This window comes from Nilaparvata lugens, chromosome 7 (genome assembly GCF_014356525.2).
Source record: "Nilaparvata lugens isolate BPH chromosome 7, ASM1435652v1, whole genome shotgun sequence".
Classification (NCBI taxonomy): domain Eukaryota; kingdom Metazoa; phylum Arthropoda; class Insecta; order Hemiptera; family Delphacidae; genus Nilaparvata; species Nilaparvata lugens.
In genome coordinates, this window is record NC_052510.1 from 20231090 (window position 1) to 20246576 (window position 15487).

General features: G+C 34.6%; 1 protein-coding gene across 1 annotated transcript in view; it reads right to left on the bottom strand.

Annotated features, from left to right (window-relative positions):
- LOC111044533 (ecdysone-induced protein 74EF) overlaps window positions 1-15487 on the bottom strand; it is a 257567-nt gene that overhangs the window by 21024 nt on the left and 221056 nt on the right. Inside the window, exons 6-7 of the mRNA XM_039432316.1 lie at window positions 3858-3974; window positions 1609-1776 (exon numbers count right to left, since the gene is read on the bottom strand). Of these exons, the coding sequence (XP_039288250.1) occupies window positions 1609-1776; window positions 3858-3974 (285 nt within the window). The remainder of the gene's footprint in view (window positions 1-1608; window positions 1777-3857; window positions 3975-15487) is intronic.

Genomic DNA, 15487 nt, shown 5'->3' on the forward strand with positions numbered 1-15487 from the left:
ACGTTTCGGGATTTTAATTGAAAGACGAACATAAATATGGGTTTTAACCAGTTAAACTTTATAATTCTCCCATTCCCTGTATAAATGTGAGGATTCAGTCATATTTGTTGAAATTATTAGCGATGTGCTCCAATATTCCGATCTCACGTTGCGAAATGTTAATAGCATAGTGAACATATGGGTTCAAACTGGTTTTACTATTGCATCTACAGTACTGCTCGATCAAACATTCCAAGCATTTTCATTTTTGATAGGGATATCCCCTAATATATCACCTTCATTACTACACAGATTAGTATAATTCTATTACAATAATTTAAAAGATTCTCAAAACTTGTTATCACTAGGTTCTAAATTTAAAAATCAAAATTTAGTCGCAGTTAGAAAGTAAAAACGCCATGGAACGAAAGTAACCGTGTGTTGCCAAAAATATTTCCTATACCATTATATAGGAGATTGGAGTACGAGAGAGTCTAAGAGAGAGAGAGAGAGAGAGAGAGAGAGAGAGAGTGTGTGAGAGAGAAAGCCAAAGAATGTGGCATTTTGGTGCCAAGTGGGCGCGAGTATCAAACTATTACAAAGTAAAAGATGTCAGGGTCGTTCAATTACCTGGGGCCTGCCTATACTACTACTACTACTACTACAGTACTACACACAGCATTTCAACCAACGATGTTCTATTACTGTTGCTGCTCTAGAAATATACTGATACTGTTCCCTCGCTAGCGGTCACCCGACTTAGCTCACGATTATTATTGACAGTAGTGTGCTTTGGTAACAGTAGTTGCAACTATTATTGCTCAATAGGCCACCAGTCTATGCAATAGTTTGATGCAGTTCAGGAGAACACTACTCTCTACTATCATAGAGTTACTCTCTACTATCATACTGTTCAACTATTTACTTGTCTCAGCTACTATCCATTCAGGCTATAGAAATTGATATTACAGTAAATTGAAACCCACTTGTATATATTGCAGCCACAAAATAACTATCTTCAATTTCTAATATTTTATAAGTTAATATTGGGGGATACAAAGGATATTGGCTTATAATATTTCTTCTCCCAACAAGATCAAGTAAATAAATTAAATGTCTCTCATTAAAATCAAGTAAAATTATTATTGCTATTACTTTAAAAGGGAGTACTTTTTTCTGCGATGGCTCACAGTTAAATTACAAATTTCCAAAATAAAAATTCAATCAAGCATACAGGATTAAAATACTATTTTATTATAAAATCACACTATTTGATTCACATTTTTTTCAAAACAAAGGCCCGGTTGCACATAAATATGTTAAATTTTAACTGTGATCAAGTGCTAATTGGAGCTTCCGATTCTCTAATTGTTTCTCGTGGCATTATTATTATTATCATCATTATTCGTCCAATTTACTACCCACGGAACGGAGTATATGGATGTATCGATTCGACCATTTAACCGACATTAAAAGACGCTAATGTCTAACACTGTTTAGCAATGTTTTGACTCATTTAACTACCGTTAAAACTACCGTACTTATGTGCAACCAGGCCAAAGAATTGCTATTTTTCAGATTTATTGAAAGCTTGATATTGTAATGAGGTAGTTGCTGTTGGTTACTTACAGTTGGTCCGTCCATGTGTGTGGTTGGTGTAGTGGGGGTGAGGGGGTGGATGGGGGCGCATGGGCGCGGGTGCGGGTGCGGAGGCGGCCGTGTAGGTCGGGTAGGGCGCGAGGAAGTGAGGGGTGTACAGTCCACCCGCAGAATCCGGCGATCTCCGGCAAGACGTCACTGAAAACACCCAACGAACTCTGGCGATTAATATCTCAAACTGACAGAAGCGAAAAACACACAACAAACAAAAACACTGGAAAAATTGCAATGTAGTGTTCAAGTGAGGAGGTTACATTTATGATACCCAAATAATATTTAAACTGATTCCAGATCACTTTTGATAATGCGTACTCATTCATGTCGCAAATCAACTCAATGTTATACAAAATTATAATTTAACATCCCAAGATATTAAAGAATACAAAATGAATGGTGGCTGGATAATGGAAACAAAATCTATACCTCTTCAGGTATCACATGATGGTATGAAATGTTTCACCTTATATTATGATAGCAAGTACATTTTTCGATTACCGATCTTGAAGGAGCTCTTAAAACAGCAGTGTTTGAGGAACAATCATGGAGAGTTCCATGAAAATATTCTACCTCGTAGTTGTCAAGTAAAATAAATATTCTACTATCAGTAGTCACATACAGTTTTATAAACACAGACTCATTCATGCATCTAGTAGCACAAGATGAATTATTGAAACAATCATACTATGTTCACTCATTCACTAGCTCTTCCAAAATACACGTCGAATGTAAATCTAAAAGAAGGATCCTACTAAATAAATATGAGAAGTATTTGTGTATAATATAATTCAAAATAGGTCAATTTCTATTTCTCATTAAAAATATCTCAATTGATAAGTAGTGCCTCGTCAGGGAGGATTCACAGAGATGAGTTTGCGATGGATATGTGAAACATTAATCAATTTGAGTAGAATAGTTATGAAGAAAATATTGAAACATTTCATGACAAAGGCTTCCCCAACAATTTCATATGTTATTATTTGAATGATGGAGCTTTGACATTATCCGTTATAAATATTTTTTATTTCAACAAATACCGAAATAGATGAACTACTTTTTGTAAGCAATAAAAACGGTTTTATGGAGAACAGTAGGTTATTCCCGATGACCCATTTTGAATTGAAGAGTTAAAATCCAAAGAAAGATAACAGCATAGAAGACCCAAAACTCTTGGCTCACCCACAGCTTATCAATCAATCTCAATGTACTTTGGAAGGCTCCGGATAGCTTGGATCCCAAGCGACGTTAATTATTAAAACAGGAACTTTGAACACAGAACATAAAACAGTAACACAACACAAACACAAAAAATAATAACTAAGTATTAGTTCTAGTCAAGATAAATCAATAGTTGAAAGTTATTGATGATACTCCATTGCTACTTCGAAATACAGTAGTCTATATTTTTTATGATGAGCATACTAAATATGTTAACGTAGCTTAAGTGGTTGAAAAGGTGGTTACATACTAATTCAATAAAGCACTATCACACATATCTAAAGCACTATTAGTCTATGGATTAATGAGGGTTATCATGCAAACACAATATCAACGATGGTTCTAACCATCTTCAGAAAATTGAATGATTATTTAGAATTCCTAGTATCCTACAATGTTCAATATCTCTGTAATACCTACTTCTAGTTTCAGAATAATCTAAAGCAATAAACGATAGACTAAATAAGATTGCATTCTAATTTACTTGATCTCACTGAATTTGTCTTCCTCAACTTCATTTCAACATTCAACTGTGAAGGTATGTAACTTTCAACTCTTAGAGGAACAGTAAATACAGTAAAATAACTAATAACAGAAAAAATAAGCTTGTAAAACTACTTATGAACAATATCATAAAAAATTATACCAAGTTAAACTTGTTGACATTAAAATTGAATAAAGTTGAGTTCATTGATGGTAGGCGCAAATAGAATTAGTTTCTAATCTTTCTATATTAACTAAATCCGACTACAGTTTTCAAAAGAATAGAAGCAATCTTTTTTACCAAACACACATCATAATTATAATTTTGCACTAAAAAATTATTTTCGCAGAAGCAGTTGCAGGAACAGTGACAGTTAACTAGCTTGAGTTTCTTCCATAATATGGAATCATATAGTAGGTGGTAAATAGGGATTAAATAAAAGTAATTGGGAAATTGAACGATTAAAAGCAAGACTCAAAAGTAGATTTGTGTCTGCCGAAAAGAAAGTTGGTTGGCTGACCTTGGTGCGGGGGTTGGGGGTTGAGCCTCGACCTGAGCTCATCGTTGCTCGTGTGACCGCTGCTACTCGAGTCCACATCTGAGACTCCTGAATCAGCCGGGCTGGGTGGTAGGGAGCCTACAACAAACCAATACAACTAATTAATTCGCATGTAATTACATATATCAGGTGAAAAATATAATTCATTTCACAGAAGTACAACAGAACTTGATGAAAACAATAGTTGTCCTGGACAGAATGAAAAAACATATAAATAAAATAAATAACGGAATTATATTCAACTACAAATAATTTATTCATTTTCATGTAAAACTGTTGTTAATTCGAGAATGAAATTTGATTTGATTTGATATTTCAGTACAAAATACCATTAAAGTCAGATTAATACATCACAAAACGACTGCCACAGACAATGTACTGAAAATGGGTTATAATATATTACAGCTCGATATGCAAATAAGAACATTCACAAATTTTCAATAACATAAAATCATCACAGAATTCAACATCTTTACAGATAAATAATTTGAAGAAAAATGTGCAGTTGAAAACAAATCTATGATAAAGGGTTCCAAGAATACTAGTTATTTTTATCAATAATTCCAAAGATAACTAACCGCTAATGTCAAGTACCACAAACTTCCGGGGTTCTCAATTATCATCATTTTTAGAAATGGAAGGAAATATTCGCCACCACAAAGAGGAAGTAATCCAATATTATCTATCTCTTTGAGGCGATAAAATGCTGAGGAAGAACTAATTAAACGATTTTTGCGTGCAACTTTGTCTAATCGATATTGAGGGCATGGAAAATAAATTAATTTTGGATGATAACAAGTGGTTGGAAATTAAATGTTGATATCAAGCAATTACACCAAAAATATTATATAGTAAAATATCCAATGTTCACATCAAGTAAACATATCTAGTAAAATATATTGTGTTGTTAGTACAGAGATGCCTACCCCGAGTCATTTGTCAAGTACACGAAATTTAAATTGGTTTGATAGCATATTCTTCAGATAGCAATTTCGTTGTAGTGGAATCTGTTTGGGTGTTGACCAGGCTACCAGTTCTTGTCAAGAAAGCAAAAATGTCATTCAGTTCAAAACAAATTACTTGAAAGGTAGAGATGTCAGAGAGAGTGAAGACCCTAGGGACATCCAGGAAGGGGATGATCAACCATCAATCAGCTGACTAAATAATGACGTCAGACATTGAATCACTGTTCACACCGTACCGGCCCGAGTAGAAAAATTATGGAATACAGTCAGTGACTAATCAAAGCAACAGGATAGCCAAGATGGTGGGAATACAAAACCGTTACGAAATAGCAAACAAAGATTTGCAAATAATAAAAATGACAAAGAAATCAGACTTAGAAAAAGATTAAACTTTTTAATAGTCAACAGGTTTATTGTAAAGGCTATACTTTAAAAAATTGAAGAATAATTTTCCAGTTTCATGTTGTATTCAAGACGGTGAAATAAAGAACGAATGTTCAGAATCTAAAACTGGTATTGAAAATACTAATAGATTGGTATGAATAGTTGAGATTTTCTGGAGAAGTTGATAGATTCTAACCCGAACAGGGTTTGGCTCATTGAATCGAACATATAATTAGAATGAGATTTCAAATTTTATTTTGCGCTACTCATATTTTTGAGCAAATATTTGTTTCATGAGCTATAACTTAGAAAAAATAAATTTGAATAGGTTTCAAATAATAATGATACCTCAATCAAAAATTTTTACAAAAGACATTCAAAGTTTATGGAGATGATTACCGAATACAATTTCTACTCTGAAATGTGTAGTAGTTTCAATAACTTATGAATCTCATAGAAATCTTACATATACATCCACACCCGTAGAACCTCCATAGATACATCATGCTGCACTGCAGTCCGTCTCCAACCGATACTTCCTGGTTACTAAGGAAAGGAAGTACTAAACTTGCAGCACGATGCTTCCCGCTAGAGACTCAACTCAAATTCGGTTCCCACTACCCACCCGTCCCGTGAACGGAAAATTTAATGATTCGGCGTAAAGGCGGACAAAGGATTAGTGGCTATCACAGAAGAAAGGAAAGATAAAGGAAGGATTGTTGTGAGAAGGTCGAAGGAAAAAAATCCGTTGAGCTCGAACCCCGGAAGGGTGCTAGATAAACCCGTATTATTATTTTTATTACGGTTAATATAATAAAAGTGATCGCTTATGCTAATGCCCATAAACAAGCCCTTTTGTGGGAATAGGTGTCCCAGGGAGGTGTCCTCCTAACTGGACAGTGGTCATCGGGAAGGGTTGAAGGGCTCATCAGTCATCACCCCTCTTCCTTAGAGGATTAACGTCAACTAGGGAAGAGTGCTGTAATGACGACCTGCTGACTGATTGAAGGTCACTCACTCGCTGTCCGTGTCCATCCGGTTGCCAGCACTGCGCCGTCGTTCACAACCAACATCGATTAATTATCTGCGTTGGACAAACGGATAGACTGTACATGGATGACCCTCTCAACTGGACCGTTTTTACAAGTTACCTAACTAAGTGTATGCAAGTTTGGTAACGGAATTCGAGAGTTGTGCATTCAAGCAATCACCAAATATATCACAAGTAGGTTAAAAATTAACATTTCACAATGCAAAAATTATTCACATGTCTCGAATAAAATGATAGAAATCAGCATATTCACAGTTTTTGTTATCCAGATCCTATTTTATGGTATAAAATATGAGCATACAATACTAATATGAAAATTGAAGGCTATAAAAGTATTTAAGCTGAAGACTTTCATTTGATAAAATTGAATTAAGAGAATTGATTTCTCAAATAATTATATCATGGAATAGAATGTATAATTACTGTATTGGAACTATATTCTTAGCACCGATATTCTATTGTCACAAAAAATCAACACACGATCAGAACCAATCTTGTTCTACTAGACATTATTTTCATTGTATCTTTTGGATTTCTTGCTCCACAGGCCGAATAAATTGGACACTGTTGTCCAATCTCAAGGCAAACCGACAATATGTAACAGGTTCCAGCTGAATAACAACAGTTGAAGAGTTCAACTTTTTGCAACACTAACCTATCATTTATTTGAGTTGTTGCTGACAACAAACAAACAAATAAACAATGAAACACAGTCAGGAAGAAAATTCTGATGCAAATCAGAAATGTCTGTTGAGAAATTCAACTTTTTAAGCAACACTACCCCTTTTATAGTTGGGTTTCGTAAGAAATCAGGAATGTCTGACCTACCCTCTAGTGAGATAATCATTGAAACGATCGACAGTTTTCATTTGAAAAAGTGAATGCTTTCAACAAACAAACAGGAAGAATGTTATTGAGCATGTCCGACCTACCCTCAAAAGAAGATACTCACTATAAAACGGTGACCAGCTTTCATAAGAAAGTAGATGATATTCAACAAACAGGAAGAAAATTCTGAAAGAATGATCGACCTACCCTCTAGAGAAGATAATCACCAAAAACGGTTACCAGATTTTATTCAACAAATGGTGTCAGTTGAATACAAACACAGCGGGGTGGGTAGAAGTTTATATCTAACCGTTTTCCAAGTTTTTGCTTTCTGTTGGAGCAGAGAAATGTTTCTCAATCAAGCATCCAGCTTCCTTGTTCAAGTGCACAAATACAATTGTCGCACAATGAATGATAGATGTGGGTGACCGTTAGTCCTCCTGCTAGCACATACAAAGGTACCTGCACTTTTTTATAGTGGGTAGTTCTGAGTCTTGGAGATGCGAGCTAAAGAATTAAACTGGTTCTTCTCTGTTGAAGAAAGAGGCATCGCAAGCACGAGGCTAGTGAAGTCCAGCGATGACCAGGAAGGGGAAGGAGAATGGCTCCGAAGGATAAAGGAGCAGGAAGAAGATGAAAAGCTTTCTTGCAAAGAGCTTCTCTGCTTCCTACTTCTTTTATCCGGGATTTTCGTTGCTCCCGTAGATATCTTCCGCGTATTGCAGCAGCAGCAGCAGCAGCAGCAGCAGCAGGACTTCTTCTTATTCTGTTCTTAGCCAATACAACAGCTAAAGCGGCGCCGCCGCCTCCCTTGCTTACATCTCTGTCTTGCTACTCATCTGCCGGACTGAGTGATCTCACAAACCACTTCATACACAATCGTACAATCTTTTTACCGCACCGGATCATATTTTATTGTTATGACCGTAGCCGTTGAAAATATTGTCATAAAAATCTCAACGGTTCCACTTTTACATCCCTGCACAACCCTCCTCTTACACTCAACAAAATCCAATACCTTGAATTGAATCTGATAATTCATAACCGTCTATTCCACCTGTGCCAGGCTGATCTGCAAGTTATTGCATAACCATTGCTCTTATTAGAATCGTCTTGTACTAAACAAGTTATTTCGATCGTGAAACGTGATCTTGTCCGTTATTTTTTCAGTGAGTGGAACTAGCTTATTTTACACCGATCTCCAAACTGCTTATAATGATTGTTATGCTTGTTATTGAATTCTGATTTAAAAAAAAATGCTATAGCCTATTCTATTCATAGTAGAACGTGTAACAATTATTCAATTACTGCACAGTTAGTGATATTTTGATATGTTGCATTCGTTTCATTAATTAGTAGACCTGAAGTAAGACCTAATTTCAATAGGCCTGATTCAATTTGTAAAGAATTTTACGAATAATCAAATGATATAATAAAGTTATTAAAAGAAATGGATAACAACTTGATCAACTAACAAAAAAAACTAAAATTCAATGATTATTCAAGCTGAGAAAAAAGTTTCTTTTCCGTCACAAATTTTAAGAGAAAGATTATCTTCAAAGCAAGCGGATGAAGGGAATAATTGTTTATGACTTCCCCTACCCAAAACTGCAAGATTAGGGGAAAAAATCGCTGAATGATTGGAATCAATCATCACACCATAAATATTTGAAGGGTGTTGATTTAATCAGGAAAATTATTGTTAAACATGAAATTTTGATTGTCCAATTGAACTTTCACATTAGACTGTCGTATTGCGAAACTAATAGTCTAGTCATACTATTTTTATCGGTAAATTGTTGAAAATATTCTTATTCCGTCTGTCTCGTGTCGGTTTTTTGGGATAATTTTTGCAAATTACTATCAAAATATTGTGATAGCTATTATTTCTTTGAAATTAAAAGATTGATTCAATTAAAATTGCTTCAACGAGCGTAATAGAATTACGAGTGATGCACAAGTGGAATAAGCCAAAAATAGTTTCCAAAGTTCACAAAAAATTAATCTCAAGTTCTCGTAAACATATAAGCTTAATGATAAAATTTGACACATTTGATCTTGTGATGCCAATGATGCTTTCTAATCAGTCATGAGTTATTACGGAAATAATTGCAATAATAACGGAAACGTCTGAAATTATTCGTTATATTTTTTAATCATTAATACAGAAGTAGATAAATATAATCAATTTATGATGCCATCCATACTTTGGAAATAGAATGTGAGTTTTACGTTCAAACTCACAAGAAGAGAAGGTAAACAAAGCAATATAAGTATTCTCCCATTTTTCAAGTATTGTACAGAAAATCAAGTTTCCAGTTAATTATTTTCATAAAACTATTAGTAAAGTATTTAAACTGTAATAAATTAAATTCAGGGTAGCTAAATGAATACTTGACTATATATTATCATATAATTCCAAGGAAATAAAATATTAAGTTTACGGACAATTCAATACAGTAAACAATTTCAGCCATATGATGGCTATATGGAGTATCTGAGTAGTGAGTACAGCCACCAGAAGCGACTTTTCTCAAAGATGTTGTTTGAGTAACAAGGAAATGACATCATTGACAAAGCAGTTGTGCAGTGGATGCACACACTTGAATAGATTTGTGCAACTGCTCTTCCTTGAGGCAAAAAACCAACCAGGAAAAGGGTTCAGTGATTGCAGAAAAAAATCTACAATGCAACCTTGTCTGACCTTACACGTTCAACAACCCCTATTCCTATTCTTAAAGCAGAGATGAAAGTAAGAAGTCGTATCGCATGATAAGGGGTGGGTGGAGAAGAAATGAAAAACAATAATCGGAACACCCACCTAATTTCACTGTCCCACCCCTCTTAACCGCCCTCACATTCTTCGGCGACAGTTTTTGAATATTGAACCGGTTGTTGTAATCCACCCTCCTCCCCCACCCCACGGTGCATAATCATACAGCAACAAGTTGATACTAAACTACCCCCTCCACCCACCCTTGTCTTCTCTGCATATCACCAACTCCAGATAATTCTTTCTCTTCCTGCTATCTTATTCTGAAAACTCCCTTCCTAGACATCTTCCTCATTCCTGCTACCCCACCCCTCTCCCACACCATCACCCTCTCACCTCAAAGGTCAACCGGAGAAAACTACTACAGACTAGTTATGGCGAGTTTTTTTCTCAGGCACTTTGAACTCTCTCCAATGCTTACACCCCTACAAACACACAAATTCACCAACCTTGCATTAAATTGCATGAGAAGGAAATAATAGACTGTGAAATCGGCCCTAAAACATGTTGCTGCTGCTTCCTTCCTTCCTGTAAGTTTTTTACTTTTTGTTGAAAATTATTCAAACCAACTACAATTTCCTGAATTCCTTGTTTTTTATCTAAAAACTAGTAGAAGAGTAGTAAGTCTATATTATCTACTCTCCCTTCCCTTTTATAAGCCAGCTTTTACTCCCACAGAAAAACCTTTTAAACTTCCTAAAAATCTACATTTTCTACTGGATTATTGTCTATTAGACTTCCCATGCTCATCTTTCATGGGAAAATGGGAGAGAAACAAACGTTTCCTTCACTGCATTGAGAAATGATCTTGATTCACCAGATTAATGTAGGAACTTCCTTCTAAAATAGAGAACTGATTTTGATTTTTTTTCGTTTAGTTTAGTCTATGCTACACATCATCTTGAAAAAAGTTCTTTTCGATTCTAAGCTAAAGCTGTTTTCTGATGTAATCAAACAACATAAATTCTAAGGATTAAACAGAGATTGTAGTAATGTGTTAAAAATCAACAAGACTCAATAATCAATCAATAATCCAACGTTTTCAAGGGTGGTTCATAGCCAGTTTCAAAATAGTCACTTGGTTACTTGGGTTTGAGTATAATCATGTTATAATGTTAATTACTTATAACTATGTTAATTTATTACTTATTTTGGGCATAAAAGTATGTGTAATTATTATTATCTAGAGAAATTGTTAAAAAAATTGTAACTAGACTAAAATCTGGTAACAATAAACTAATTTTCAAAACTTTTTTTCTTGATAATGATAAAAATAATATAACATTAGCATTGCACCCAAAAACAATTAGTATTTTTATACTTTAACCCAAGTAGCCAGTGGCCATTTTGAAGCTTTCCATAACGCAACCTCAGAAACGTTAGACTAGTAATTTCGAACAGAAAAGCGAGTTTCTTCTACGGGTCAGTAAAGTCCAATCGAATCACACTACCCTTCTAGAAAAATATGAAGGAACTTTAATTGCATCGCTTCAATAGCAAACGGCAACCGCATCAAGAATATTATTTTTTTCAAGGGAAATTTTCAACCGACAACAAAAGGAAGATGACCAACAACCCTTTTATCTAGATACCTTCCAGGTTGAAATACCTTCCTGGTTAAAAACTCTGAAAAAATCTCACGCTCCAATTATACGGCTTGCTTGACCACTGTCCATATACTAGCAAGTACGAGTCTAGTATACTAGACAAGATACTAGTTTTCGTAGTGGACAGTGTCCAGTCGTGTGAGAAGGCATCGAAAATGAATTAAAACAACCTCCAAGGACGAGTAAGACAAGATAAGGGTGACCACTGGCCAGTTCTCTCGACAGAAAACCTGTATGAAAAAAAGGGGGAAGCTTGATAAAATGACGTGGAATGCATCCGAGGTCAAGATCTTTGGGAATAAATATTACCTCGGGCAAGGATGTCACCAGATTGACCAGTGTCCAGCCTTGGGAATAACTCTTGAAAACAGGAATGAGTGACCACTGTCCATGCATTACTAAAGGATACAGGTTGGGATGAGCCATCCCGGTTGGGAATATCACAGTTATGAGAGGATGGTATGAATTAATCAAAGGGTCACTGCCAATTCAATTTTTAGAATAGTTTCGAGTAACGGACTGAGAAATTAAGTACAGGAACAACGCATATCTATTGAACGATGAAAGACAGTTCTCAGGTGAAAGCTAAAATAATTGAATAGAAAGAAAAATAAAAAATCATCTCAGTACTTTTTTCATAGTTTTTTTTATTTTTCTTTCTATTTATATTACAAGTAGCCCTATACAGAAAAGAGAAAGCTAAAATAATTGATTCAATGAAAACTAAAATAAAAGATTCCTTTCATCACTTAAGGAAAACTGCCAATAAAAGTGCTCCTCTTTGGCAATACGATAAGCCTGAATTAAAAGTACTGCACGGTTCCTGAATAAAAATAGTAAATATAGGAAAACTATCAATGGAAATGCTTCTTTTTTGACAATAGTTAAAAGTACTGCTTTTGGTTCCTAAATGCGAATTGTATAGATAATATGGGCTGTGGATATTTAAAGTACAATATTATGAGGTCTATAAGCATTTTATGAGTTCAACTTTCATAAAATTGACCGCTAAAATATGTTTTTGATAAACATTTGAAAGTCCTGACATAGTTGCTAGAAAACTAGACAAATTAAGTTATTTCATTACAAAGAAAGTCATTATATGCACAACTTTGTCGTAGCTTCATCTTGTACTGCATTAATACACATAATCTACATCGTTAATACATGAATACATCTAGAATTTTATGTAAACAAGCCTAAGATCTATGAGAAATGTAAATTCCATTCGAAAAACAGTGATCAATTAATTGATTGACAATTTCAAGATTATTAATTGGAGTTTTTTCAACTCCAGACGGAAGTACACATTATTTTCTATGTAACTGATAATAATGAACTACGGATATCTTACGTAACTGAAACCAATCAGTAAATTTGTCTGTAACAATGTGACCTTAAAAACTATGCATTGATCTAGATTTTAGAATCTACAAAAATGGAAAATTTTCGAGAATGAAAGATTTTTGTTTATTTTTATTAATTAATAAAGTAGAATTGAAGCTTTAGACTATACTTTTGTAAAACGATCACGTTGAAAACGAAAATACTACAAATCAAATTTTTCGATTATTCTAGTTTTTATTGATCAAATCTGAATTCCAATTGAAATTCAATCTATTTTCCATAAAATTACAAATCTGAATATTCAAGTATGATGGATACATATGGGTCTATAAATGACTCTGATGAATGACAATCATCCTTGAAATAATGATAGTTGGGAGAAACGAAGTGATTTGATTTTTTTTAATTTTTGAGAGTACTATTTTGCTTTGAATTGACACACGACCATTTTTTCATCAGTGTTTTCGTACAATAAGTAGACCTGCAAACGAATATTGTTGCACACAAAAAGGTGTGAAAGACGCCGAACGATTCATATGCAAATATGCCTTTATTAAAGTGATACTGTTACTGAGGTGGGCTCCCAGGCACCCCAAGCCAAGAGGGTCCTATTCTATGCGCATGAATCTGGTGAGTCGTGCGTCTTAACTTAGGCGTGACCTGGCTAATAATAACCTATGTATGTATGTATGTATGTATGGTACTGAGAAGAATACTCAAATAAAACATTAAATATATTCTCTGTGATCTGGTTTATTACAGGGGGAAACGATTTATACATTTTCAGGGGATTGTGTGTTTTATCAGGGATCATGATCTTGATGATACAGATGATAAAGTCTGTAGTTGATCTTGATCTTCAGTATCATGTACTGTAGTGTACAGATTATACAAATTTGTACATCTGACAGTTCTAATATTTTTTCAAGAGAGAACTTGTATTTCTAAATTAAAACTAAATAATTTATAATTCAATCAATTGTAAATCTGATCAAATGAGAAGTAATCTTTTCATAGATGGATATACAATATATAGATGAATGAATACACTATTTTGGACAGCGCTTCTGATTTATAGTTATTTTTACTCCACTTATTTTCAACAATAAATCATATTACTCAGATACTGACTGGTATACTTTACGATGATAAACGATCTAAATCTCACTTTGACCTGAAATCGAACACGATCGTTAACATACTAACATTAATGGTGCAAAAAATTGAATAAAACACCCCGAATTGACAAAAAAACTAATATCAACCCAAAATCGGCTTACGAGGGAGCAATTTATTCTACAAAAAACCGGTGGATTAATGTAAAAAATGGCACAAGGGTACAAGCAACAACCCTTCCGAGATGGACCACTGAACAAAAAGAGTCAAGGTGTATATTGGCGATGGGGTTGAATTCGGCAGATAAAAGGATAGTCCCAAATGGAAAGGATCGAATCGACCCAAAATTTCACCAACTTTACGTAAAATGGGCAAAGGGCTCGTCCAGGTGTATCCGCCCTTCTATTCACCCTAGGAATTTCAGGGTCCCTTTTCCAAAAATCTGAAAACCTTTCAAGGGTCACCACGTAACTCTTTCACAAATACTGCGCAAATATGCTTTTTCGGCAAACAACCCTTGCCAGGATGGGCCGGTCATAGTCTTGTTTATTACCTAAGCCTGACAGCTGCTTCTCCTCGCCGCAATATTGCACCTTTTTTGTTGTCTTCAGACGTAACACGTGCCCAAAGGATATCCGAAAACTACCCCAAAAATCGGCGCCGACCCCTTTTTTCAAAATACGAAAACAAGCGAGATAGAAAGTGCTGTCATTGCGTTTTAGCAGATGCACAATCTAACGCGCGTGAAAAATGGGTCGACAGCCGTGACACTTGACCTACATCTTTTAGAATAGGGAAAAAAACTCCGTTCTCCAACACTCATTCACTGTTTTCACGATACTGTGATTTATTCGTTATTATGTAGTCAGCTGTTCACAACATAGCACATTATTACAAATTTTAGAAGCACTTTCTTTTGAAATCAATTCCATCTCAAAATAAGATCTCAACTCTCCAACTACATCATAAATAATGATTATCTTATAATAATATTATTATTATTTCATCAATCTGAATTGGAGTTTCTAGAGAAAATCCAGATCCATCATTTATACAATATAATTAAATCCAATAATTCAGTTATTATCAATTCAAATCCATAAATATATTGGCTTAATACAACCAACAGATAGATTTAATCAATCAACAACACTTCCTATAGACATATTTAGCTTCTAGATAATGTAACAATCGATATTTAGTAATTCGTGTTATCTAGTAGCAGTCTGTTCACATAATAAACTACAATCAGTGACACCGTGACATAAATCTGAATTGAAATCACCTCTCAACGTGAGATAAGGAAGCCGCCCGACCTAGTTAAGCCGAAAAACAAATGTATTTGCCTAATCACTATCAGTCGCTGCTATACTATTACATAGTAAGCGCCCAGCTTATCTATGTGCATTCTGGTCAACATAAATGGAATTATATGCTGTTTAAAGGTTTTAATTTTGTTTGATTTTTTATGTGCAGGGTGACAGAAGGCTATAAGAGCAGACACGAGACCCAGCTAACAA